General features: G+C 53.2%; 1 protein-coding gene across 3 annotated transcripts; it reads left to right on the forward strand.

Annotated features, from left to right (window-relative positions):
* The first annotated feature begins 16,452 nt into the window (after positions 1-16,452).
* MEPCE (methylphosphate capping enzyme) lies at positions 16,453-22,855 on the forward strand. 3 transcript variants are annotated; one of them, XM_063950436.1, is made up of 5 exons: positions 16,453-16,553; positions 16,816-18,292; positions 18,401-18,619; positions 18,942-19,068; positions 22,608-22,855. In XM_063950436.1, the coding sequence occupies exons 2-5, from the start codon at positions 16,985-16,987 to the stop codon at positions 22,697-22,699; spliced, it is 1,746 nt and encodes a 581-aa protein (XP_063806506.1). In that variant the 5' UTR covers positions 16,453-16,553; positions 16,816-16,984; the 3' UTR covers positions 22,700-22,855. The 3 variants fall into 3 exon arrangements, with proteins under 3 accessions (XP_063806506.1, XP_063806507.1, XP_063806505.1); XM_063950437.1 differs by lacking the exon at positions 16,453-16,553 and adding an exon at positions 16,645-16,714; XM_063950435.1 differs by lacking the exon at positions 16,453-16,553 and having other exon boundaries at positions 16,721-18,292.
* Positions 22,856-27,360: the final 4,505 nt, after the last annotated feature.

Consider the following 27,360-nt stretch of genomic DNA (forward strand, 5'->3'; position numbering starts at 1 on the left):
TAGCGACCAGCACTCGGGGACATCTACAGGGGGTGGTTACTGCTCCCGGGGACATCTCACACTTAGCCCATAGCGACCAGCCCTCGGGGACATCTACAGGAGGTGGTTACTGCTCCCGGGGACCTCTCACACTAAGCCCATAGTGACCAGCACTCGGGGACATCTACAGGAGGTGGTTACTGCTCTCGGGGACATCTCACACTAAGCCCATAGCAACCAGCACTCGGGGACATCTACAGGGGGTGGTTACTGCTCCCGGGGACATCTCACACTTAGCCCATAGCGACCAGCACTCGGGGACATCTACAGGGGGTGGTTACTGCTCCCGGGGACATCTCACACTAAGCCCATAGCGACCAGCACTCGGGGACATCTACAGGGGGTGGTTACTGCTCCCGGGGACATCTCACACTAAGCCCATAGCGACCAGCACTCGGGAACATCTACAGGGGGTGGTTACTGCTCCCGGGGACATCTCACACTTAGCCCATAGCGACCAGCACTCGGGGACATCTACAGGAGGTGGTTACTGCTCCCGGGGACCTCTCACACTAAGCCCATAGCGACCAGCACTCGGGGACATCTACAGGGGGTGGTTACTGCTCCCGGGGACATCTCACACTAAGCCCATAGCGACCAGCACTCGGGGACATCTACAGGGGGTGGTTACTGCTCCCGGGGACATCTCACACTTAGCCCATAGCGACCAGCACTCGGGGACATCTACAGGGGGTGGTTACTGCTCCCGGGGACCTCTCACACTAAGCCCATAGTGACCAGCACTCGGGGACATCTACAGGAGGTGGTTACTGCTCTCGGGGACATCTCACACTAAGCCCATAGCGACCAGCACTCGGGGACATCTACAGGGGGTGGTTACTGCTCCCGGGGACCTCTCACACTAAGCCCATAGCGACCAGCACTCGGGGACATCTACAGGAGGTGGTTACTGCTCCCAGGGACATCTCACACTAAGCCCATAGCGACCAGCACTCGGGGACATCTACAGGGGGTGGTTACTGCTCCCGGGGACATCTCACACTAAGCCTATAGCGACCAGCACTCGGGGACATCTACAGGAAGTGGTTACTGCTCCCGGGGACATCTCACACTAAGCCCATAGCGACCAGCACTCGGGGACATCTACAGGAGGTGGTTACTGCTCCCGGGGACCTCTCACACTAAGCCCATAGCGACCAGCACTCGGGGACATCTACAGGAGGTGGTTACTGCTCCCGGGGACATCTCACACTAAGCCCATAACGACCAGCACTCGGGGACATCTACAGGAGGTGGTTACTGCTCCCGGGGACATCTCACACTAAGCGCATAGCGACCAGCACTCGGGGACCTCTACAAGGGGTGGTTACTGCTCCCGGGGACATCTCACACTAAGCCCATAACGACCAGCACTCGGGGACATCTACAGGAGGTGGTTACTGCTCCCGGGGACATCTCACACTAAGCCCATAGCGACCAGCACTAGGGGACATCTACAGGGGGTGGTTACTGCTCCCGGGGACATCTCACACTAAGCCCATAGCGACCAGCACCCGGGGACATCTACAGGAGGTGGTTACTGCTCCCAGGGACCTCTCACACTAAGCCCATAGCGACCAGCACTCGGGGACATCTACAGGAGGTGGTTATTGCTCCCGGGGACATCTCACACTAAGCCCATAGCGACCAGCACTCGGGGACATCTACAGGGGGTGGTTATTGCTCCCGGGGACATCTCACACTAAGCCCATAGTGACCAGCACTCTGGGACATCTACAGGGGGTGGTTACTGCTCCCGGGGACATCTCACACTAAGCCCATAGCGACCATCACTCGGCGACATCTACAGGGGGTGGTTACTGCTCCCAGGGACCTCTCACACTAAACTCACAGCGACCAGCACTCGGGGACATCTACAGGAGGTGGTTACTGCTCCCGGGGACCTCTCACACTAAGCCCATAGTGACCAGCACTTGGGGATATCTACAGGGGGTGGTTACTGCTCCCGGGGACCTCTCACACTAAACTCACAGCGACCAGCACTCGGGGACATCTACAGGAGGTGGTTACTGCTCCCGGGGACCTCTCACACTAAGCCCATAGTGACCAGCACTCGGGGACATCTACAGGGGGTGGTTACTGCTCCCGAGGACATCTCACACTAAGCCTATAGCGACCAGCACTCGGGGACATCTACAAGGGGTGGTTACTGCTCCCGGGGACCTCTCACACTAAGCCCATAGTGACCAGCACTCGGGGACATCTACAAGGGGTGGTTACTGCTCCCGGGGACCTCTCACACTAAACTCACAGCGACCAGCACTCGGGGACATTTACAGGGGGTGGTTACTGCTCCCGCGGACATCTCACACTAAGCCTATAGCGACCAGCACTCGGGGACATCTACAAGGGGTGGTTACTGCTCCCGGGAACCTCTCACACTAAGCCCATAGCGACCAGCACTCGGGGACATCTGCAAGGGGTGGTTACTGCTCCCAGGGACCTCTCACACTAAGCCCATAGCGACCAGCAATCGGGGACATCTACACGGGGTGGTTATTGCTCCCGGGGACATCTCACACTAAGCCCATAGCGACCAGCACTCGGGGACATCTACAGGAGGTGGTTACTGCTCCCGGGGACCTCTCACACTAAGCCCATAGTGACCAGCACTCGGGGACATCTACAGGGGGTGGTTACTGCTTCCGGGGACCTCTCACACTAAGCTCACAGCGACCAGCACTCGGGGACATCTACAGGAGGTGGCTACTGCTCCCGGGGACATCTCACACTAAGCCTATAGCGACCAGCACTCGGGGACATCTACAGGGGGTGGTTACTGCTCCCGGGGACATCTCACACTAAGCCCATAGCGACCAGCACTCAGGGACATCTGCAAGGGGTGGTTACTGCTCCCGGGGACATCTCACACTAAGCCCATAGCGACCAGCACTCGGGGACATCTACAGGAGGTGGTTACTGCTCCCGGGGACCTCTCACACTAAGCCCATAGTGACCAGCACTCGGGGACATCTACAGGGGGTGGTTACTGCTCCCGGGGACCTCTCACACTAAGCTCACAGCGACCAGCACTCGGGGACATCTACAGGAGGTGGTTACTGCTCCCAGGGACATCTCACACTAAGCCTATAGCGACCAGCACTCGGGGACATTTACAGGGGGTGGTTACTGCTCCCGGGGACATCTCACACTAAGCCCATAGCGACCAGCACTCGGGACATCTACAGGGGGTGGTTACTGCTCCCAGGGACATCTCACACTAAGCCCATAGCGACCAACACTCGGGGACCTCTACAAGGGGTGGTTACTGCTCCCGGGGACATCTCACACTAAGCCCATAGCGACCAGCACTCGGGGACATCTACAGGGGGTGGTTACTGCTCCCGGGGACCTCTCACACTAAGCTCACAGCGACCAGCACTCAAGGACATCTACAGGGGGTGGTTACTGCTCCCAGGGACCTCTCACACTAAGCCCATAGCGACCAGCACTCGGGGACATCTACAGGGGGTGGTTATTGCTCCCAGGGACCTCTCACACTAAGCTCACAGCGACCAGCACTCGGGGACATCTACAGGGGGTGGTTATTGCTCCCGGGGACATCTCACACTAAGCCCATAGTGACCAGCACTCTGGGACATCTACAGGGGGTGGTTACTGCTCCCGGGGACACCTCACACTAAGCCCATAGCGACCAGCACTCGGGGACATCTACAGGGGGTGGTTATTCCTCCCGGGGACATCTCACACTAAGCCCATAGTGACCAGCACTCTGGCACATCTACAGGGGGTGGTTACTGCTCCCGGAAACATCTCACACTAAGCCCATAGCGACCAGCACTCTGGGACATCTACAGTGGGTGGTTACTGCTCCCAGGGACATCTCACACTAAGCCCATAGCGACCAGCACTCGGGGACATCTACAGGAGGTGGTTACTGCTCCCGGGGACATCTCACACTAAGCCCATAGCGACCAGCACTCGGGGACATCTACAGGGGGTGGTTACTGCTCCCGGGGACATCTCACACTAAGCCCATAGCGACCAGCACTCGGGGACATCTACAGGGGTGGTTACTGCTCCCGGGGACCTCTCACACTAAGCCCATAGCGACCAGCACTCGGGGACATCTACAGGGGGTGGTTACTGCTCCCGGGGACATCTCACACTAAGCCCATAGCGACCAGCACTCGGGGACATCTACAAGTGGTGGTTACTGCTCCCGGGGACATCTTACACTAAGCCCATAGCGACCAGCACTCGGGGACATCTACAGGAGGTGGTTACTGCTCCCGGGGACATCTCACACTAAGCTCACAGCGACCAGCACTCGGGGACATCTACAGGAGGTGGTTACTGCTCCCGGGGACATCTCACACTAAGCTCACAGCGACAAGCACTCGGGGACATCTACAGGGGGTGGTTACTGCTCCCGGGGACATCTCACACTAAGCCCATAGCGACCAGCACTCGGGGACATCTACAGGGGGTGGTTACTGCTCCCGGGGACATCTCACACTAAGCCCATAGCGACCAGCACTCGGGGACATCTACAGGGGGTGGTTACTGCTCCCTGGGACATCTCACACTAAGCCCATAGCGACCAGCACTCGGGGACATCTACAGTGGGTGGTTACTGCTCCCGGGGACATCTCACACTAAGCCCATAGCGACCAGTACTCGGGGACATCTACAGGGGGTGATTACTGCTCCCGGGGACCTCTCACACTAAACCCATAGCGACCAGCACTCGGGGACATCTACAGGGGGTGGTTACTGCTCCCGGGGACATCTCACACTAAGCCCATAGCGACCAGCACTCAGGGACATCTACAGGAGGTGGTTACTGCTCCCGGGGACCTCTCACACTAAACTCACAGCGACCAGCACTCGGGGACATCTACAGGAGGTGGTTACTGCTCCCGGGGACATCTCACACTAAGCTCACAGCGACAAGCACTCGGGGACATCTACAGGGGGTGGTTACTGCTCCCGGGGACATCTCACACTAAGCCCATAGCGACCAGCACTCGGGGACATCTACAGGGGGTGGTTACTGCTCCCGGGGACATCTCACACTAAGCCCATAGCGACCAGCACTCGGGGACATCTACAGGGGGTGGTTACTGCTCCCGGGGACCTCTCACACTAAGCCCATAGCGACCAGCACTCGGGGACATCTACAGTGGGTGGTTACTGCTCCCAGGGACATCTCACACTAAGCCCATAGCGACCAGCATTTGGGGACATCTACAGGGGGTGGTTACTGCTCCCGGGGACATCTCACACTAAGCCCATAGCGACCAGCACTCGGGGACATCTACAGAGGGTGGTTATTGCTCCCGGGGACATCTCACACTAAGCCCATAGCGACCAGCACTCGGGGACATCTACAGGGGGTGGTTACTGCTCCCAGGGACATCTCACACTAAGCCCATAGTGACCAGCACTCGGGGACATCTACAGGGGGTGGTTACTGCTCCCGGGGACATCTCACACTAAGCCCATAGCGACCAGCACTCAGGGACATCTACAGGGGGTGATTGCTGCTCCCGGGGACCTCTCACACTAAACCCATAGCGACCAGCACTCGGGGACATCTACAGGGGGTGGTTACTGCTCCCGGGGACATCTCACACTAAGCCCATAGCGACCAGCACTCAGGGACATCTACAAGGGGTGGTTACTGCTCCCGGGGACATCTCACACTAAGTCCATAGCGACCAGCACTCGGGGACATCTACAGGGGGTGGTTACTGCTCCGGGGACCTCTCACACTAAGCTCACAGCGACCAGCACTCGGGGACATCTACAGGGGGTGGTTACTGCTCCCGGGGACATCTCACACTAAGCCCATAGCGACCAGCACTCGGGGACATCTACAGGGGGTGGTTACTGCTCCCAGGGACATCTCACACTAAGCCCATAGCGACCAGCACTCGGGGACATCTACAGGGGGTGGTTACTGCTCCGGGGGACATCTCACATTAAGCCCATAGCGATCAGCACTCGGGGACATCTACAGGGGGTGGTTACTGCTCCCGGGGACCTCTCCTGGAGATCCCCCAATGATGGCTACAGAAATGGCGCGCACACCTTTGGATGTGGAAAATATGGTTGGGCAGTGTGAGGGAATATAACATACGGGCAGGGGGTATATGGGGGCATTGGGTTATGTGAGGAGTATGTAACACATGGGCAGGGGGTATATGGGGGCTCTGGGCAGTGTGAGGTAAACATGCAGCCATGGGGTATATGGGGGCACTGGCAGTGTGAGGGGATATAGCACATGGGCAGGGGGTATATGGGGGCTCTGGGCAGTCTGAGGTAAAACATGCAGCCATGGGGTATATGGGGGCACTGGGCAGTGTGAGGGGATATAACACGTGGGCAGGGGGTACATGGGGGCTCTGTGAGTGGTATATGACATGGGTGGGGGTACTGGGAAGTGTGAGGGGAATATAATACATGGGCAGGGGTATATGGAGGCACTGGGCAGTGTAAGAGGATATACCACACGGGATATGATTATATGGGGCAATGTGAGGGGTATATAACACATTGGATTCGAATATATGGGGGCATTGAGCAGTGTGAGGGGTTTAGAGCACATGGAAAGATGGTACATGGGGGCATTGTAAGGGTATATATGGGGGTAATGGTCAGTGTGAGGGTATAATCACACAGACAAGGGGTATATAGTGTCATCTGCTGATGTAGTTATGTCTAGTTACCCTGTACTTGTCCTGTATTGTCTGTAAGTCACTATTTTCCTGTTTGGATTATTTATGCACTCTGTAATTGGCGCTGCGGAACCCTTTTGGCGCAATATAACTAAAGGATGATAATAATAATATGGGGGCAGTGAGAGGATATAACACTTGGGCAGCGGGTTATAGGGGAATTGGGAAATGTAAGGGGTTATATAACACACTGTGAGGGGGTATATTGGGGCACTGGGCAGTGTGTGTATAACAGATGGGGATGGGTATATGGGGGCACTGTGCAGTGTGAGAGGATATAACACACAGGCAGGGGTATATTGGGGCACTGGGCAGTGAGAGGGTATATAACACATGGGCAGGAGGTATATGGGGGCATTCAGCAGTGGGAGTGTATAACATGTCAGAGGTATATAAAGGCACTGGGCAGTGTTTATAACACATGAACAATGTGATATATGGAAGAACTGGACAGTGTGAGTGTATATAACACATGGACAGAGGGTATCTGGGCCCCTGGGTAGTTAGTGCATAACACATGTCAGGAGGTATATAGAGGCATTGGGCAGTGTGAGGGTATATAACACGTGGGCAGAAGGTATATGGGGGCACTGAGCAGTGTGAGGGGTATATAACACATGGGAACTGGGCAGTTTGAGGATATAACAAACAGGCAGGGGTATGTGGAGGCACTAGGCAGTGAGAGGATATAACACATGGGCAGTGGGTATATGGGGGAATTGGGAAGTGTAAAGTGTATATAACATATGGGATGGGGATATATGAAATCACTGGACAGTGTGAGAGGATATAAACACACATTGTGGGGGTATATGAGGGCACTAAGCAGTGTGAGAGGTATATGGGGATATTGAGCAGTGTGAGGGGTATATAACACATGGGATGTAGGTATATGGGGTCATTTAGCAGTGTGAGGGGTATATGAACACACTGGGCAATATGAGGGGTATATAACACATAGGAAGCGGGTATATGGGGCACTGGGCAGTGTGCGGGATATATAACACATGGGAAGAGGTATATGGGGGCATTGGGCAGTGTGAGGGCACATAACACACAAGATAGGGGTATATGGAGGCATTGGGCAGTGTGTGGGTATTGGGCAGTGTAAAAGTATATTACACATGGGGATAGGGTATATGAAGGTATTGGGCAGTGTGAGGGGTACATAACACACAGGATGGGGGTATATGAAGGCACTGGGCAGTGTGAGGGGTATATAACACATGGGAAGGGGATATATGGGGGCACTATGAGGGCTATATAACACATGGGCAGGGAGTATATGAGGGCACTGGGCAGTGAGGGGTATATAACACATGGGCAGGGCGTATATGAAGGCACTTGGCAAGATGAGGGGTATATAACACACATGGGCAGGGGGCACTGGACAGTGTCAGGGGTATATAACACATGGGCAGGGGGTATATGAAAGCACTGGGCAGTGTCAGTGGTATATAACACATGGGCTGGAGGTATATGGGGACATCGGGTAGTGTGAGAGTATATAACACATGGAGAGGGGGACCGGGGTATATGAAGGCACCGGGCAGTGTGAGGGGTATATAACACACGGGATGGAAGTATATTGGGGCATTGTAAAAGTATATAACACATGGAGAGGGGGTATATGGGTAGTGTAAGAGTATATAACACATGGGAAGGGGGTATATGAAGGCACTGGGCAGTGTGAGGGGTATATAATACACGGGATGGAAGTATATTGGGGCATTGGGCAGTGTAAGAGTACATAACACACGGGAAGAGGGTATATGAAGGCATTGGGCAGTGTAAGAGTATATAACACATGGGAAGGGGGTATATGGGCAGTGTAAGAGTATTTCTCTTACGTCCCAGAGGATGCTGGGGTCCATATTAGTACCATGGGGTATAGACGGGTCCATCAGGAGCCATTGGCACTTTAAGAGTTTAATAATGTGGGCTGGCTCCTCCCTCTCTGCCCCTCCTACCAGACTCAGTTTAGAAAATGTGCCCGGAGGAGTCGGTCACAGCTAGAGGAGCTCTACAGAGCTTCTTAAGAAAAGTTTTTTTAGAGTTTGTTTTTTTACAGGAGGCTGCTGGCAACGGCCTCCCTGCATCGAGGAATTGAGGGGGGGGGGGGGGGAGCAGTGTCCGCCCTGCGGGGTCTTGAGCCACTGCCTCAGCTGACTGGACTTTGAGCTCCAGCGGGGACAGATCGCGCCCCGCCACAGGGGAACGCTCACCCCGGCAGCCAGCCGCCACCCCCTCAATGTGCTGAAGTTGGCGAGTTAGTCACTGTCCCCCCTTACAAGCGGGGGGTCAGTGTGATACGGGCGGCTTAAGGGTGGTAGCGCGGTATTAACCGCGCTCCCGGACGGCTCAGCGTTACTGTGGTGCGGCGCTGTGAGGGGCTCCCTGAGCCAGCACCGATCCCTTCACTGACCATTTCCAGCCTGTCGGGGACCGCGGATCTCAGCCAGCACAGATTTCCTCAGGCCAGTATAATCTTCGAGAGCGGGAAGACAGCGCCATTGAAGGGGCGGAGCTTCTCCTCAGAGCGGACCCAGCAGCGTTCAGCGCCATTTTCCCTGACTGCAATCACTTCTAGTGGATGTCCAGGTCCCTCCAGAGCAACTCCAGCTATCTGTACGGTACCAGGGGGTTGTAGAAGGGAGGGGAGGCTGTGTAAAGGCTGTCACCTATTAAGGGACACAGTCAGCGCGGGTTAGGGTCTCCCTATACCTCTAATAGCGCTGCATGTGGGTTGGCTCCAATCTGTGTCTCTCTGCCATTCTTGGGGGGAAACTCTGTCTAGTAAAAACCCTGTGTGTTTGTGGGGTGTTTGTCCCTAGACATGTTGTCACACACACCAATGTTTTATATGCTGCAGAGGATTTGTCTTCCCAGGAAGACTCCATACCATGTAATCAGGATTGCTCTGTTGTAGCGCAGATCCCTGCTAGAGAGCCAGAATGGTTAGTCTCTCTGAGGGGGACTATTTCTCAGATTTCTGACAGTGTTGCTAGGACTGAGCATGCCACTCAGATCCTACAATCCTCTATGGCTGTGTGGTCGGATACTGCTTCCTCGGGGTCCTCTGCGGTACATTCTCAGAAAAGTGCACTTGCAATGCTTACGCAGGATGACACGGACACCGACTCTGACACTGCAGACGGTGACGGGGATGTGTCAAGGAGGACGGCATCACTTGCTAAGGGGGTGCAGTTGATGATTGAAGCTGTAAGGGATGTGTTACACATTACTGACATAGCTCCTGAACAGGTGGAGGAGGCCTTTTTTACAGATAATAAGAAGCCCCCCTCACCTTCCCGGCATCCAAAGAATTAAACGCCATCTTTGAAAGGCCTGGGAAACTCCGGAAAAGAAATTTCAGATCCCTAAGAGGGTCTTGGCTGCTTTTCCCTACCCAGAGGAAGATAGGAAGAGATGGGAGTCTCCGTCAATAGTCGACGCCTCTGTCTCCAGGCTGTCCAAACAGGTGGTGTTGCCAGTCCCGGGATCTACCGCGTTGAAGTACCCAGCAGATCGCAAGGTGGATGCTACGCTAAAAGCCATTTACACGGCTTCCGGGGCTATATTACGGCCTACTATAGCCTGTGCTTGGATTGCTAAAGCTATTGCCAGGTGGTCAATCGCTCTGCAGAAGGAATCGACTGCGATGGATAAAGGTGACGTTGATTTATTTTTACGCCATATCAGGATTCTGCAGGATTCCTGGTAGATTCCATGAAGGACCTGGGTTCCATGGCTGCGGGGATCTCCTCCATGTCCATCTCAGATCGCAGGGGTCTCTGGCTGCGCCAATGGTCTGCGGACGCGGAATCCAGGAAGAGTGTGGAGGGCCTACCCTATACAGGTCAGGCTCTCTTTGGGGAGGCGCTGGATGCATGGATTGCCATGGCTACCACGGGTAAGTCTACTTTTCTCCCCTCAGCTGCACCGGCTACGAAGAACCTTTTACACCAGCCACTTCACAGTCCTTTCGTCCCGCGAGGTCTAGAAAGAACAAGCCTTCGAACACCTTCTTCAGAGGTGGTCGTGCCAAGGGAAAGAAACCTGCTCCCGCAGGTTCCCAAGCCCAGAAGCCCGCTTCTGATAGCCCTAAGTCCTCCGCATGACGGTGGACAGCTAGGCCTGGAGGAAGGTCAGGTGGGGGCAAGACTCCGGCAGTTCAGCCATGTCTGGGTGTCGTCTGGCCTGGACCCCTGGGTCCTGGATATAGTGTCCAGGGGGTACAGACTGGAGTTTCAAGATCCCCCACCTCACCGTTTCTTCAAGTCAAGCTTGCCAGCTCTGCTGGCAGACAGAACAATTCTTCTGGAGGCCATCAGAAAATTGATGGTGTCAGAGGTCATTGTTCCAGTTCCACCTCAACAGTGGAACAAGGGTTATTGGGGGTAATTCCAAGTTGATTGCAACAGGAATTTTGTTAACAGTTGGGCAAAACCATGTGCACTGCAGGGGAGGCAGATTTAACATATGCAGAGAGAGTTAGATTTGGGTGTGGTGTGTTCAATCTGCAATCTAATTTGCAGTGTAAAAATAAAGCAGCCAGTATTTACCCTGCACAGAAATAAAATAACCCACCCAAATCTAACTCTTTCTGCACGTGTTATATCTGCCTCCCTGCAGTGCACATGGTTTTGCCCAACTGCTAACAAAATTCCTGCTGCGATCAACTTGGAATTACCCCCATTATTCGAACCTTTTTGTAGTACCAAAACCGGATGGTTCGGTATGGCCTATTCTAAACTTGACGTCTTTGAACCCTTATCTCAGGGAGTTCAAATTCAAGATGGAATCTCTGAGAGCTGTCATCTCAGGACTGACGGAGGGGGAGTTCCTGGTGTCGCTGGACATCAAGGAGGCTTACCTCCACATTCCCATTTGGTCGCCGCATCAGGCATATCTCAGGTTTGCACTGTTGGACGATCACTATCAGTTCCAGGCGCTGCCTTTTGGACTCTCCACAGCACCAAGGATCTTCACCAAGGTGATGGCGGAGATGATGGTTCTCCTCCGCAAGCAGGGGGTGAACATAATTCCGTATCTGGACGATCTCCTGATCAAGGCGTCATCCAGGGAGAGGGTGTTGCGATCCATCGCGCTCACGACGCAGCTGCTCAGGAAGCACGGTTGGATCCTGAACCTTCCAAAGTCTCATCTGGAGACGACAAGGAGGCTGTCTTTCCTGGGAATGATCCTCGACACGGAAGCGCAGAGGGTTTTTCTCCCGGTGGAGAAAGCATTGGTGATTCAAACAATGGTCCGGGATGTCTTAAAGCCTACCCGGGTATCGGTTCATCAATGCATCCGCCTTCTGGGGAAGATGGTTGCCGCCTACGAAGCTCTGCAGTACGGCAGGTTTCATGCTCGACCTTTTCAGCTGGACCTACTGGACTAGTGGTCGGGCTCTCACCTACACACGCACAAGAGGATACGCCTGTCTCCGGAAGCCAGGATTTCACTCCTCTGGTGGCTACAACTTCCGCACCTTCTGGAAGGCCGAAGGTTCGGAATTCAGGACTGGATCCTTTTAACCACAGATGCAAGTCCAAGAGGTTGGGGAGCAGTCGCTATGGGGGAAACCTTTCAGGGAAGGTGGTCGAATCAAGATTCCCTTCTCCCAATAAACATCCAGGAGATAAGGGCCGTGTACAATGCCCTTCTGCAAGCAGCACACCTTCTACAGGATCAGGCTGTTCAGGTGCAGTCGGACGTGACCACTGTGGCCTACATAAACCGACAAGGCGGAACGAAGAGCAGGGCTGCCATGTCAGAGGTGTCAAGAATCCTCCTCTGGGCAGAAAGACACGTGGTGGTGATGTCAGCAATCTTCATTCCGGGAGTAGACAACTGGGAAGCAGACTTCCTCAGCCGCCACGATCTCCCATCTGGGAGAGTGGCAACTCCACCCGGAGGTTTTCGAGGAGGTAACCGGTTGGGGGGGGGTTCCTCACATAGACATGATGGCCTCCCGCCTCAACAAGAAGCTGGGGAGGCAGTGGTGGTGGACGCACTGGTAACACCGTGGGTGTTCAAGTCAGTGTATGTGTTCCCTCCACTTCCTGATACCAAAGGTTCTTCAGCTGGTGAGGAGAACAAAGGTTCTGGGAATCCACATTGCTCCAGACTGGCCAAGGAGGGCTTGGTACGTGGATCTGCTGGATCTTCTGTTAGAGGATCCAAGGCCATTACCTCTTCGGGAGGATCTGCTACTGCAGGGGCCGTTCGCTTATCAAGACTTACCACAGCTACGTTTGATGGCATGGTGGTTGAACGCCAGATCTTAGCTCGGAAAGGTATCCAGAGTGAGGTTATTCCTACCCTGATACAGGCTAGAAAGGGGGTAACGGCTAAACATTACCATCGTATTTGGAAAAAATATGTTTCTTGGTGTGAATCCAAGAAATTTTCTGCGGTGGAGTTTCAACTTGGAGGTTTGCTACTTTTCCTGCAAGCAGGTGTGGATATTAGCCTGAGATTGGGCTCCATCAAGGTCCAAATCTCTGCTTTGTCCATCTTCTTCCAAAAACAATTGGCTGTCCTCCCTGAGGTTCAGATCTTTTTGAAAGGGGTTCTGCACATCCAGCCTCCCTTTGTGGCGCCAACGGCACCCTGGGACCTGGACGTGGTGCTGCAGTTCCTGCAATCTGCTTGGTTTGAGCCTCTGCTGGAGGCTGACATCAAGTTTCTCACGTGGAAGGCGGTCACTTTGTTGGCCTTAGCTTCTGCGCGACGCGTGTCGGAATTGGGGGCTTTATCTTGTAAGAGTCCCTATCTGATCTTCCATGAAGATAGGGCGGAACTTAGGACTCTTCCACAGTTCCTGTCTAAGGTTGTATCGGCTTTCCATATCAGCCAGTCTATTGTGGTGCCAGTGGTTACTGACTCCTCAATTGCTTCAAAGGCCTTGGATGTTGTGAGGGCTTTGAAGATTTATGTGAAGAGGACGGCTCGTCATCGAAAGAGTGAGTCCTTGTTTGTCCTCTATGATCCCAATAAAATTGGGTGTCCTGCTTCTAAGCAGTCGATTTCACGCTGGATCCGGTTCACCATCCAGCATGCATATGCTATGGCAGGACTGCTATGTCCAAAATCTGTAAAGTCCCATTCTACTCGTAAAGTGGGCTCTTCCTGGGCGGCTGCCCGGGGTGTCTCGGCTGTACAACTTTGCCGAGCTGCTACTTGGTCTGGATCGAACACGTTTGCCAAGTTTTACAAGTTCGATACTTTGGCCTCTGATGACCTCAAGTTTGGTCAAGCAGTCTTGCTGGAGCCTCCGCGCTCTCCCTCCCGTACTGGGAGCTTTGGTACATCCCCATGGTACTAATATGGGCCCCAGCATCCTCTAGGACTTAAGAGAAAATAGGATTTTAATTACCTACCGGTAAATCCTTTTCTCGTAGTCCGCAGAGGATGCTTCGTTTTCCTGCATTGGTTTTTCTAGTTCAGTACTGCCTGGTTCCTAGGTAAGTTCTGCGTTATTTACTGTTTCAGCTGTTGCTGAGTTGTTCCGGCATGTTGGCCGGATTTGCCTGTTGTGTGAACTGGTATGAATCTCGCCACGATCTGTGTAATTCCTTCTCTCGAAGTATGTCGTCTCCTCGGGCACAGTTTCTAGACTGAGTCTGGTAGGAGGGGCATAGAGGAAGAAGCCAGCCCACACTATTAAACTCTTAAAGTGCCAATGGCTCCTGGTGGACCCGTCTATATCCCATGGTACTAATATGGACCCCAGCATCCTCTACGGACTACGAGAAAAGGATTTACCGGTAGGTAATTAAAATCCTATTATAACACATGGAGAGGGGGTATAAGACACTGGGCAGTGTGAGGGGTATATAACACACGGGATGGAAGTATATTGGGGCATTGGGCAGTGTAAGAGGGGATCCGGTCTCTAGGTCGACAGTAACTAGGTCGATAGGGTCTCTAGGTTGACATGTTCTAGGTCGACAGGTCAACATGAGGTTTTCACGATTTTTTTCTTTTTTTGAACCTTTTCATACTTAACGATCCACGTGGACTACGACTGGAACGGTAATCTGTGCCGAGCGGAGCGAGGGGACACGGTGCACTAATTTGGGTTCCCGGTCACTTTACGAAAAACAACACAAAACCCCCCCATAAAAAACTCATGTCGACCTAGAGACCCTGTTGACCTAGTTACTATCTACCTTCTATACCACACCCGTGTAAGAGTATATAACACATGGGAAGGGGGTATATGGAGGCATAGGGCAGTGTAAGAGTATATAACACATGGGCAGAAGGTATATGAAGACACTAGGCCAGGCATGTCCAAACTGCGGCCCTCCAGCTGTTGAGAAAATACACATCCCAGCATGCCCTGACACAGCTGTAGCATTCTCTGACAGCAAAACTGTGTCAGGGCATGCTGGGATATGTAGTTTCACAACAGCTGGAGGGCCACAGTTTGGACATGCCTGCACTAGGCAGTGTAAGAGTATATAACTCATGGGAAGGGGATATATGGAGGCATAGGGCAGTGTAAGAATATATAACACATGGGCAGAGGGTATATGAAGGCATAGGGCAGTGTAAGAGTATATAACATATGGGAAGGGGGTATATGGAGCCATAAGGCAGTGTAAGAGTATATAACACATGGGCAGAGGGTATATGAAGGCATTAGGCAGTGTAAGAGTATATAACATATGGGAAGGGGGTATATGGAGGCATAGAGCAGTGTAAGAGTATATAACACATGGGCAGAGGGTATATGAAGGCACTAGGCAGTATAAGAGTATATAACATATGGGAAGGGGGTATATGGAGGCATAAGGCAGTGTAAGAGTATATAACACATGGGCAGAGGGTATATGAAGGCACTAGGCTGTGTAAGAGTTTATAACACATGGGAAGGGGGTATATGGCAGTGTAAGACTATATAACACACATGGGCAGGGGGCACTGGACAGTGTGAGGGGTATATAACATGGGCAGAGGGTTAATGAAGGCACTAGGCAGTGTAAGAGTATATAACACATTGAGAGGGGGCATAGGGCAGTGTAAGAGTATATAACACATGGAGAGGGGGTATATGAAGGCACTAGGCAGTGTAAGAGTATATAACACATGGAGAGGGGGAACATGAAGGCACTGGGCAGTGTGAGGGCTATATAACACACGGGATGGGTGCAAGGGGCAGACCCCGGACAGCACAGGCTCTATGCCCTGGGCCTGGGAGCCGCCGCCGCCGCCATTTTACGAGACCCGACGGTGATGGAGATAATGCAGCGACGACACCAGAACGTACAGAGGGAGGGAGGGGACAGAAACTACATCTCCCGGCATGCTCCTAGTCCGGCTGAGGCCCCCACACATCCACTAAGTGCCCGATGCTATGCCTGACACGATGGTAACTGTAGGAGTGTGTTTGGGTAGGACTGTCCGGTACGTTACCGGCAACGCCTGAGCGGTGTACGTATATCGTTCTTCCCTACACGTGGAGACCTTCAGGCGCCAGTCGGTGGGAGTTGCCGTGCAGATTCCGTCAGGCGTAGCTCGGGGAACCTGCCTCATTGTTTATGCCTGTGATTGGACGAGCGTCGTGGGCGGGTCCTCCCACCTCACGCCGCCATTGGATCTTGCTCCATTTCTATCACCGTCACGTGTCACGTCCTCGCCAGGCCCGGGGGCGTGCACCACGGTGAGGCCGTGGGCGGTTCCAGGCTGGGGGCGGGTCTCAGGACGTCTATATAAAGGCTCGCACGACGCGCAGTCACACACAGAGCCGCTGTCTCCCAGCTAGATTCTCAGGTGTGAAGGGTTGTGGGCGTGGTCAGAGACTGGGTGCGCATGCGCAGAGCGTTACTGGGAAGGGCGGGCAGGGATTGGCTGCTCGGCGAGTCCGGCTGTGGGGGGCGGGGCTGGCGGAGGGATATAAGTAGCGGCGCTCCCCCCCGCCATTTCCCCCACTGGTGAGCAGGCGCTGGGAGGGGAGGACACGGGCGGCCCCACAGTGACAACGGCCACCCACCCTCACTGTCACTCAGGAGTAACTTCTCCCTTCTCTCCACAGGCTCCGCCCATCTGACTGGTAAAATCGGGACTCTCGGGGGCGTGTCTGCCCGGAGTAGGGAGTGGCCTCAGCAAGCCCCACCCCTCCGGATCTGCTAATCTGGTGTGTGGCCCCCAGGGATGTCTGACACGTAGCCCGGACCCCCAGCACGTTGTCCCCCGATGCACCCATGCAGGTGGTGGTAGAGATGGCGTCCTCCTCTGAGACCCTGCAGCAAGCCGCGGACGCCGGGAGCGAGGGCGATGACAAGCTTCCGCTGGCTCCACCCCCTGCGCCACCTCCTATTCCCCTGCAGCTGCCGGACCCCCTCCCCAGGGCTGCATCAGAGGGGGTGGAGCAACACCCACCACGCTTTCCGCGCAACGGGTTCCAAGGCAAGAGGCGCAACAGTTTCCACGTGGGCTTCAAGCACCCGGCACCGGTCAAACGCCGGAGGCGGGTCAACTCTGACTGTGACCCTGTCTTACCCTCCAACTTCCTCCTAGGGGGTAACATATTTGACCCCCTCAACCTGAACAGCCTGCTGGACGAGGATGTGAACCGCACTCTCAATGCCGAGACTCCCAAATCCTCCCCCCTCCCGTCCAGGAGTCGCGATCCCGTGGAGATCTTGATACCCAAGGACATCACTGACCCGTTAAGTCTTAATACGGGTTTTGGCGACGTGGAGCTCCTGCTTTCCCCACTCAAGAGCGGGCGGAAGAGGCACCGACACCGCCATCACCCTTCAACGGATGGGCCCGCCAAGGCGCCCGCTGTTCCCACGCAAGAGCCGGTGCAAGAGGCGGAGCCAGTGCCAGAGGAGCTGCGGCCGTACGAGCTCAACACTGCCATTAATTGTCGGGACGAAGTCGTGCCATTGCCCGCCTTGGAAAGTGAAAGGCTCGATGGATCAGCGGCGCCCACCAGTGGCGCGTGTGTGTCAAGGCACCGTAAGAGGAGGAGGACATCCAGCAAATCGGAAGGCAGACAAGGGAGCCCCGAGAAGGGTAAGAGCTTGGCAAGCGTGGTCAGTAGGCCGCACAGTGGACCAATGGCCTCTAAACTGCAGTGTTCTGGATTCCAGTCCGTTGGGAAGAGCAAGCCTAAAGACCGCTTCCAGTTTGGGAATTACTGCCGTTATTATGGGTACCGTAACCCGACCCAGTCAGAGGACACGCGCCTAAGGGCATTTCGGCCGGAATGGTTTCGAGGAAAAGCGGTGCTGGACATTGGCTGCAATGTGGGACACCTGACTCTGTGCGTGGCCCAGAAACTCGGGCCTTCACGCATAGTGGGAATGGACATTGATGGGTCTCTAATTCGTTCTGCCCGCCAAAACATAAGACATTACCTGTCGGAGCCCTTGAAACGTGGTTTCCCAGCAGCGTTAGCTGCCACGCGGGGCCCTATAGCAGCACCGAGCCTGCCACCGGAGGTGGGAAAGGAGAACGAAGACGAGAGACACGCCTTCCCGCACAATGTTGTCTTTGTACAGGTGAGCACTGTGTAATGGGGTGGGTTGGGGGCTAGCCATGGTGATGTCCAGCTTTGCGGCCTGGTCGATGTAATGCCTCCTGCCTCACTAATATTGCCTCCTCCGCAGGGTAATTATGTGGTGGATCGAGACGAGCTAGTGGAGGCGCAGAAACCAGAGTATGATGTCATTCTGTGCCTCAGCGTCACCAAGTGGGTACATCTGAACTGGGGTGACGATGGGCTGAAGAGGTTGTTCAAGAGAATCTACAGACACCTCACACCCGGGGGGATCCTGGTCCTGGAGCCGCAGTCTTGGTCGTCGTATGGCAAGAGGAAGAAGTTGACTGTAAGTAGAGGTGGTAGAACAGGAGGAGTGGGTTGTGACCTTGTCATTATTATCATCCCTGTTTCATATGGCACCACAAGCGCCCAACAAAGTATATAAACAAGAAAAACAGCGACTTACAGTACAAAACGATGTAGGATAAGTACCTGCCGGGGACCAGGACGATGCCCCCTTCTGACCCAATTGCAGCCTATGCGGTCAGGCAGCCTCCCTATTACAGGTTATCTCTCTGTCATAATAGTCTGTGTTCCCAGGGAGTGGCCTGGGGGAAAGGTACGGCCAATTTCACTGATCCTCTGTCTAATGACCATTTCTATTGCAGGAATCCATCTATAAGAATTACTGTAAGATTTCCCTGAAGCCAGACCAGTTCACCTCCTACCTTGTGTCTTCCGAAGTGGGCTTCTCCAGCTACGAGGTGCTGGCTGCTCCATGCAGCTCGTCTAAAGGTAACCCCTTCATAAAAGCCCTAATGCAGGCTTGTCCAAACTGCTGCCCACCAGCTGTTGTGATACTACACATCCCAGCATGCCCTGACACAGCTTTAGCATTCTCTGACAGCAAAACTGTGTCAGGGCATGCTGGGATACGTAGTTTCACAACAGGTGGAGGGCTGCAGTTTGGACATGCCTCCCCTAATGTATACTACTACCTGTGCGGGGCCAGGACTAGCTGTCTGTGTACATAGCCATCACTGGCTGTACCCCACCCCTATAGGGGTCAGATTCGGGGAGATATAGATAGATATATTTATTATATATTTTATATATATATATATATATATATATATATATATACACATATATATACACACACATACACAAAGCTGGCAGGCTCGGCACTCACTTCTGGGCGCTTGTAACTTGCTGCGGTGCCCTCTGGGAATGTTGCCATCCAAAAATAATCACTTTAAAGCAGCGGCACTCAACAGTCTGATGCAGTAAAAAAAGCCGTTTATTACGGTCCTACGCCGTTTCGGGGATAAACCCCGTCTTCAGGGACAAAACAGTACTGTTTTGTCCCTGAAGACGGGGTTTATCCCCGAAACGGCGTAGAACCGTAATAAACGGCTTTTTTTTACTGCATCAGACTGTTGAGTGCCGCTGCTTTAAAGTGATTATATATATATATATATATATATATCTCAGCATACGATGCATAAAGTAGTTCAAAGTTGCTGTTGTGGAACTACAAGTCATAGTTTTGCTGTTAGGGAATGCTAAAGCTGGCAGGGCATGCTGGGATGTGTAGTTTCACAACAGCTGGAGAGACGCGGCTTGGCCAGACCCGTGTCAGATCTGACTGATCCTTTATGGCAGGGGTGGGAAACCTTTTGGACCTCCAGCTGTTGTTGAACTACACATACCAGCATGCCTTGCTACAGTTTTGCTATTTGGCTATGCTAAAACTGTTGCAGAGCATGCTGGGATGTGTAGTTTAACAGCTGGAGGGCCGAAGGTTCCCCATCCCTGCTTTATGGAGCAGTGCATGTGGTTCCCTATGTAGACCTGCAGGCTTCTCTGTGTTGCCGTGTGCCGGTATTTGGGGTTCTCTGTCGGGCGTTGAGCTGATACAGGGTACATGGGTGGATCTATGCAGTGATGTGACCTGTACGCTGTCATACACGGTACATGGGTGGATCTATGCAGTGATGTGACCTGTACGCTGTCATACACGGTACATGGGTGGATCTATGCAGTGATGTGATCTGTACGCTGTCATACACGGTACATGGGTGGATCTATGCAGTGATGTGACCTGTACGCTGTCATATAGGGTACATGGGTGGATCTATGCAGTGATGTGACCTGTACGCTGTCATACACGGTACATGGGTGGATCTATGCAGTGATGTGACCTGTACGCTGTCGTACACGGTACATGGGTGGATCTATGCAGTGATGTGACCTGTACGCTGTCGTACACGGTACATGGGTGGATCTATGCAGTGATGTGACCTGTACGCTGTCGTACACGGTACATGGGTGGATCTATGCAGTGATGTGACCTGTACGCTGTCGTACACGGTACATGGGTGGATCTATGCAGTGATGTGACCTGTACGCTGTCGTACACGGTACATGGGTGGATCTATGCAGTGATGTGACCTGTACGCTGTCGTACACGGTACATGGGTGGATCTATGCAGTGATGTGACCTGTACGCTGTCGTACACGGTACATGGGTGGATCTATGCAGTGATGTGACCTGTACGCTGTCGTACAGGGTACATGGGTGGATCTATGCAGTGATGTGACCTGTACGCTGTCGTACACGGTACATGGGTGGATCTATGCAGTGATGTGACCTGTACGCTGTCGTACAGGGTACATGGGTGGATCTATGCAGTGATGTGACCTGTACGCTGTCGTACAGGGTACATGGGTGGATCTATGCAGTGATGTGACCTGTACGCTGTCGTACAGGGTACATGGGTGGATCTATGCAGTGATGTGACCTGTACGCTGTCGTACAGGGTACATGGGTGGATCTATGCAGTGATGTGACCTGTACGCTGTCGTACAGGGTACATGGGTGGATCTATGCAGTGATGTGACCTGTACGCTGTCGTACAGGGTACATGGGTGGATCTATGCAGTGATGTGACCTGTACGCTGTCAGTAAGTAGTGAAGGCGCTCCGTCCACCAGGTAACCTCGCATTTACAGCACACTTGCACGTAGGGTGGATTTGTGGCATTTGACAGGCTGTGTGTTTATTTTGGCCACGTTGGAGAATACCCCTGTGGAAGTAATTATCTCCGGCTGCGCGTCTTGTTGGGGCAGGCTGCCTGCAGATGCCTCCGGGGATAATGACTATAAATAAGCTTAGACTCTTGGCATAATGTGTAGAATAAGTGCTCTATTTACTATTATGGGTGGCATTCAGTATGCCGTAGGTTGTAGTGGAACTTCGCCCCCTGGTGGCCCGTCAGTCTTCAGGGCAGGCTGCTTTAGCAGGACAACGCTCCCTGGGGGTCATTCGGTGTTGATTGTAGCTGTGCTAAATTTAGCACAGCTACGATCAGGCACTCAGACATGCGGGGGGACGCCCAGCACAGGGCTGGTCCACCCAGCATGTCAGTAAAGCCCCCCCCCCCCCCCCCCCGACGGCTGGCAAGCGCAGTTCCGACCCGATCGCTACAATAAACTGCAGCAGGCGTTCGGGTCATATAGATGGGGGCATGCTGTGAGGCCACGTCCCCTTTTCATGCCAGGGCTGCTGCATGGCCCCAGTCCACCCGTTTCCTATATATGGTTTATGTATTACAGTCCCTGTCTTATGGGGAAACAAGTCCCAACAAGACCCCAGGACATGTTGGGACAAGCCGCTCAGGTTTCCGGAGATAGATGTAACCACATAAATAACACCCAGATATCTTTATACGCGATATAACGGGAGCATGCGATATACCTGCAGCTGTAACGGCTGCTGATCCTGCGTATGTAGGGGCTAACGCAGCGGCCACATCCATCTGGGCCAGTGCGCAACCCTTCTCCTTGCGGCTGCATCCTGGCAGCAGGCATTTGGTGGATGGTGACGTGGTATTTCGCAGGCCAAACGGGGGCGGGCTGGGAGTGTTTTTGGGGCGGCTGTGTGACGTCCCGCATCCACTCAGATTTAAAAATGCCGGCGCATCACTTGTCGGCACAGCCAGGGGTCAACCTTAATTCGATGCGTCCGCAAAATAATTGCAGATGCATCGTGAGGCTGCGCCACACATGGACGCAGATCAGGGCAAGGCTGCGCAGCATCTCTGAATCAAGTCTGAAATGCATTTGGTTTTGTCTTTTTTACGAGACCGCCTTGCAGGCACCTGCGTGTCTTTTATAGATGTCCTCAGTGGTGTAATTCCTGCTGTATTTATATTATATATTCCCGTGGCTGTATTTGGTGTTTGTATCTCTGAGCTTGCAGACGTGTGACGTGCTCCCGGATGCACCTTACACTGATGTTTAATGGCTGCTCTCCTGTCTCTTCTGTTGCAGGGTTCCAGAGATCCATCTATGCTTTCCACAAGCCCGGCACCAGGGAGCAGTCGCCCGCCGCACACCACAGCTCCACCTCCATGCAGGGTTAAGAGAAGAATGGGATTTTTTCTAAGCTCCTCTTTTTATTTTTTATTTTGGTGGGTGGGACAAAAATAGTTTATTTTTTAAGAAAAGTGCATTTTTCTTGGGGTTTAAACCTTGCCTGTTTCAGGTACATTTGCAAAATATAACCTTATTTGATGCTGGCCTTGTCTCTGATTTCCATGTGTGGGGCTTGTATACAGTGCTCCCCAGAGGTACCGCCATAGCCACTGGCCTAACCCCTCCGCACCGTGTGAGGGCCGGGTCATAGCTTGGGTCTATATACAGCTCTGCTGCAGAACACATGGGGAAGATGTGGGGATAATCAGGATACGATACAGGTTGCAGGAGGGTGCACACAAGGGGCGGGATAATCAGGATACGATACAGGTTGCAGGAGGGTGCATACACAAGGGGCGGGATAATCGAGATGTGATACAGGTTGCAGGAGGGTGCACGCACAAGGGGCGGGATAATCGAGATGTGATACAGGTTGCAGGAGGGTGCACGCACAAGGGGCGGGATAATCGAGATGTGATGCAGGTTGCAGGAGGGTGCGCGCACAAGGGGCGGGATAATCGAGATGTGATGCAGGTTGCAGGAGGGTGCGCGCACAAGGGGCGGGATAATCGAGATGTGATACAGGTTGCAGGAGGGTGCACACACAAGGGGCGGGATAATCAGGATACGATACAGGTTGCAGGAGGGTGCACGCACAAGGGGCGGGATAATCGAGATGTGATACAGGTTGCAGGAGGGTGCGCGCACAAGGGGCGGGATAATCGAGATGTGATACAGGTTGCAGGAGGGTGCGCGCACAAGGGGCGGGATAATCGAGATGTGATACAGGTTGCAGGAGGGTGCACAAGGGGCGGGATAATCGAGATGTGATACAGGTTGCAGGAGGGTGCGCGCACAAGGGGCGGGATAATTGAGATGTGATACAGGTTGCAGGAGGGTGCGCGCACAAGGGGCGGGATAATCGAGATGTGATGCAGGAGGGTGCGCGCACAAGGGGCGGGATAATCGATATGTGATACAGGTTGCAGGAGGGTGCACACACAAGGGGCGGGGTAATCTGAGTATGATGCAGGTTGCAGGAGGGTGCACACACAAGGGGCGGGGTAATCTGAGTATGATGCAGGTTGCAGGAGGGTGCACACACAAGGGGCGGGGTAATCTGAGTATGATGCAGGTTGCAGGAGAGTGCACACACAAGGGGCGGGGTAATTGAGTATGATGCAGGTTGCAGGAGGGTGCACACACAAGGGGCGGGGTAATCCGAGTATGATGCAGGTTGCAGGAGGGTGCACACACAAGGTGGGAAATGTCCTGAGATGCAGAACTGGGGGCTAAACCTCCAGCCTATGCTGTAATGACGTCCAGCACATTGTGTTCCTGTAACTAGTGTCTGAGGCCTCCCCTCCTGCTGTAGGGAGCCGGGGATACTGCTGGCTTGTGTACTGTGACAAGTATATATAACATGGGAATTATTAGTGTATTTACAGGGTTCTGCAGTGACTAACAATGTACATAAATCAGGAAAACAGTGACTTACGGTACAAGACAGTGTAGGAAAGTACATGGTGCATTGCATCCGGAAAGTATTCACAGCGCTTCACTTTTTCCACATTTTGTTATGTTACACCCTCAAAATTCTACACACAATGCCCCATAATGACCACGTGAAAAAGGTTTTTTTGAGATTTTTGCAAATTAAAAATGCAAAACTAAGAAATCACATGTACATAAGTATTCACAGCCTTTGCAATGAAGCTCAAAACTGATCGTCCTTGAGATGTTCCTACAGCTTAATTGGAGTCCGCCTGTGGTAAATGCAGTTGATGGGCCAGGATTTGGACAGGGCACTGTACTGTATATACACATTGCTGCATCAGAGGACGAGACACTGAGATAAGCATCCGGGTGGCAGAAACTGAGGGTCAGGTGCCGTTCTAGAGTATGGAGTATAAAATAGTCTAAGAGAATGTTCTGTGTTCCTGGTGGAGAATTGTCCATGTCACGCTATATAGGGAATGGCGCTGGAAGTTGCGCACATGTAACAGATCACTCTCCGATTTAATAGCGATCTGAATAAATAATTAATGCCCACAATCAATATTGCTTGTGATACTAGATGTAATACATAAAGGTGACTGAATAATCCGCTAGTGTATGACTAGACGCTGTACTGTCAGCATAGAATTGGGCTGCTCCCTACCTTCCCTCATCTACTCAGACACAGCGGCTGGTGTAACCTTTACCTCACACTGGTGAATGCTCCCTACCTTCCGTCATCTCAGACACAGCAGCTGGTGTAACCTTTACCTCACACTGGTGAATGCTCCCTACCTTCCCTCATCTACTCAGACACAGCGGCTGGTGTAACCTTTACCACACACTGGTGAATGCTCCCTACCTTCCGTCATCTACTCAGACACAGCGTCTGGTGTAACCTTTACCACACACTGGCGAATGCTCCCTACCTTCCCTCATCTACTCAGACACAGCGGCTGGTGTAACCTTTACCACACACTGGTGAATGCTCCCTACCTTCCGTCATCTACTCAGACACAGCAGCTGGTGTAACCTTTACCTCACACTGGCGAATGCTCCCTACCTTCCGTCATCTACTCAGACACAGCGGCTGGTGTAACCTTTACCTCACACTGGTGAATGCTCCCTACCTTCCGTCATCTACTCAGACACAGCGGCTGGTGTAACCTTTACCTCACACTGGTGAATGCTCCCTACCTTCCCTCATCTACTCAGACACAGCAGCTGGTGTAACCTTTACCACGCACTGGTGAATGCTCCCTACCTTCCGTCATCTACTCAGACACAGCAGCTGGTGTAACCTTTACCACGCACTGGTGAATGCTCCCTACCTTCCGTCATCTACTCAGACACAGCGGCTGGTGTAACCTTTACCACGCACTGGCGAATGCTCCCTACCTTCCATCATCTACTCAGACACAGCGGCTGGTGTAACCTTTACCTCACACTGGTGAATGCTCCCTACCTTCCCTCATCTACTCAGACACAGCGGCTGGTGTAACCTTTACCACGCACTGGTGAATGCTCCCTACCTTCCGTCATCTACTCAGACACAGCGGCTGGTGTAACCTTTACCACACACTGGTGAATGCTCCCTACCTTCCGTCATCTCAGACACAGCGGCTGGTGTAACCTTTACCACACACTGGTGAATGCTCCCTACCTTCCGTCATCTCAGACACAGCGGCTGGTGTAACCTTTACCACACACTGGTGAATGCTCCCTACCTTCCGTCATCTACTCAGACACAGCGGCTGGTGTAACCTTTACCACACACTGGCGAATGCTCCCTACCTTCCGTCATCTACTCAGACACAGCGGCTGGTGTAACCTTTACCACGCACTGGTGAATGCTCCCTACCTTCCATCATCTACTCAGACACAGCAGCTGGTGTAACCTTTACCACACACTGGTGAATGCTCCCTACCTTCCGTCATCTACTCAGACACAGCGGCTGGTGTAACCTTTACCACGCACTGGTGAATGCTCCCTACCTTCCATCATCTACTCAGACACAGCAGCTGGTGTAACCTTTACCACACACTGGTGAATGCTCCCTACCTTCCGTCATCTCAGACACAGCAGCTGGTGTAACCTTTACCACACACTGGTGAATGCTCCCTACCTTCCCTCATCTACTCAGACACAGCGGCTGGTGTAACCTTTACCTCACACTGGTGAATGCTCCCTACCTTCCCTCATCTACTCAGACACAGCGGCTGGTGTAACCTTTACCTCACACTGGTGAATGCTCCCTACCTTCCGTCATCTCCTCAGACACAGCAGCTGGTGTAACCTGACCGCACACTGGTGAATGCTCCCTACCTTCCCTCATCTACTCAGACACAGCGGCTGGTGTAACCTTTACCACACACTGGCGAATGCTCCCTACCTTCCCTCATCTACTCAGACACAGCAGCTGGTGTAACCTTTACCACGCACTGGCGAATGCTCCCTACCTTCCCTCATCTACTCAGACACAGCGGCTGGTGTAACCTTTACCTCACACTGGCGAATGCTCCCTACCTTCCCTCATCTACTCAGACACAGCAGCTGGTGTAACCTTTACCACGCACTGGCGAATGCTCCCTACCTTCCCTCATCTACTCAGACACAGCAGCTGGTGTAACCTTTACCACACACTGGCGAATGCTCCCTACCTTCCCTCATCTACTCAGACACAGCAGCTGGTGTAACCTTTACCACGCACTGGCGAATGCTCCCTACCTTCCCTCATCTACTCAGACACAGCAGCTGGTGTAACCTTTACCACACACTGGTGAATGCTCCCTACCTTCCGTCATCTCCTCAGACACAGCGGCTGGTGTAACCTTTACCTCACACTGGTGAATGCTCCCTACCTTCCCTCATCTACTCAGACACAGCGGCTGGTGTAACCTTTACCACACACTGGTGAATGCTCCCTACCTTCCATCATCTACTCAGACACAGCGGCTGGTGTAACCTTTACCACGCACTGGTGAATGCTCCCTACCTTCCCTCATCTCCTCAGACACAGCGGCTGGTGTAACCTTTACCACGCACTGGTGAATGCTCCCTACCTTCCCTCATCTCCTCAGACACAGCGGCTGGTGTAACCTTTACCTCACA

The sequence above is a fragment of the Pseudophryne corroboree genome (assembly GCF_028390025.1).
Source record: "Pseudophryne corroboree isolate aPseCor3 chromosome 6 unlocalized genomic scaffold, aPseCor3.hap2 SUPER_6_unloc_4, whole genome shotgun sequence".
NCBI lineage: Eukaryota > Metazoa > Chordata > Amphibia > Anura > Myobatrachidae > Pseudophryne > Pseudophryne corroboree.

What these genes read in the sequence shown, in the direction of transcription:
- MEPCE (XM_063950436.1), top strand. Translation starts at nt 16,985, where the DNA reads ATGCAGGTGGTGGTAGAGATGGCGTCCTCCTCTGAGACCCTGCAGCAA. An exon ending in ACAATGTTGTCTTTGTACAG is followed by an intron (nt 18,293 to 18,400) that starts GTGAGCACTGTG and finishes CCTCCTCCGCAG; the next exon opens with GGTAATTATGTGGTGGATCG. An exon ending in GCAAGAGGAAGAAGTTGACT is followed by an intron (nt 18,620 to 18,941) that starts GTAAGTAGAGGT and finishes TTTCTATTGCAG; the next exon opens with GAATCCATCTATAAGAATTA.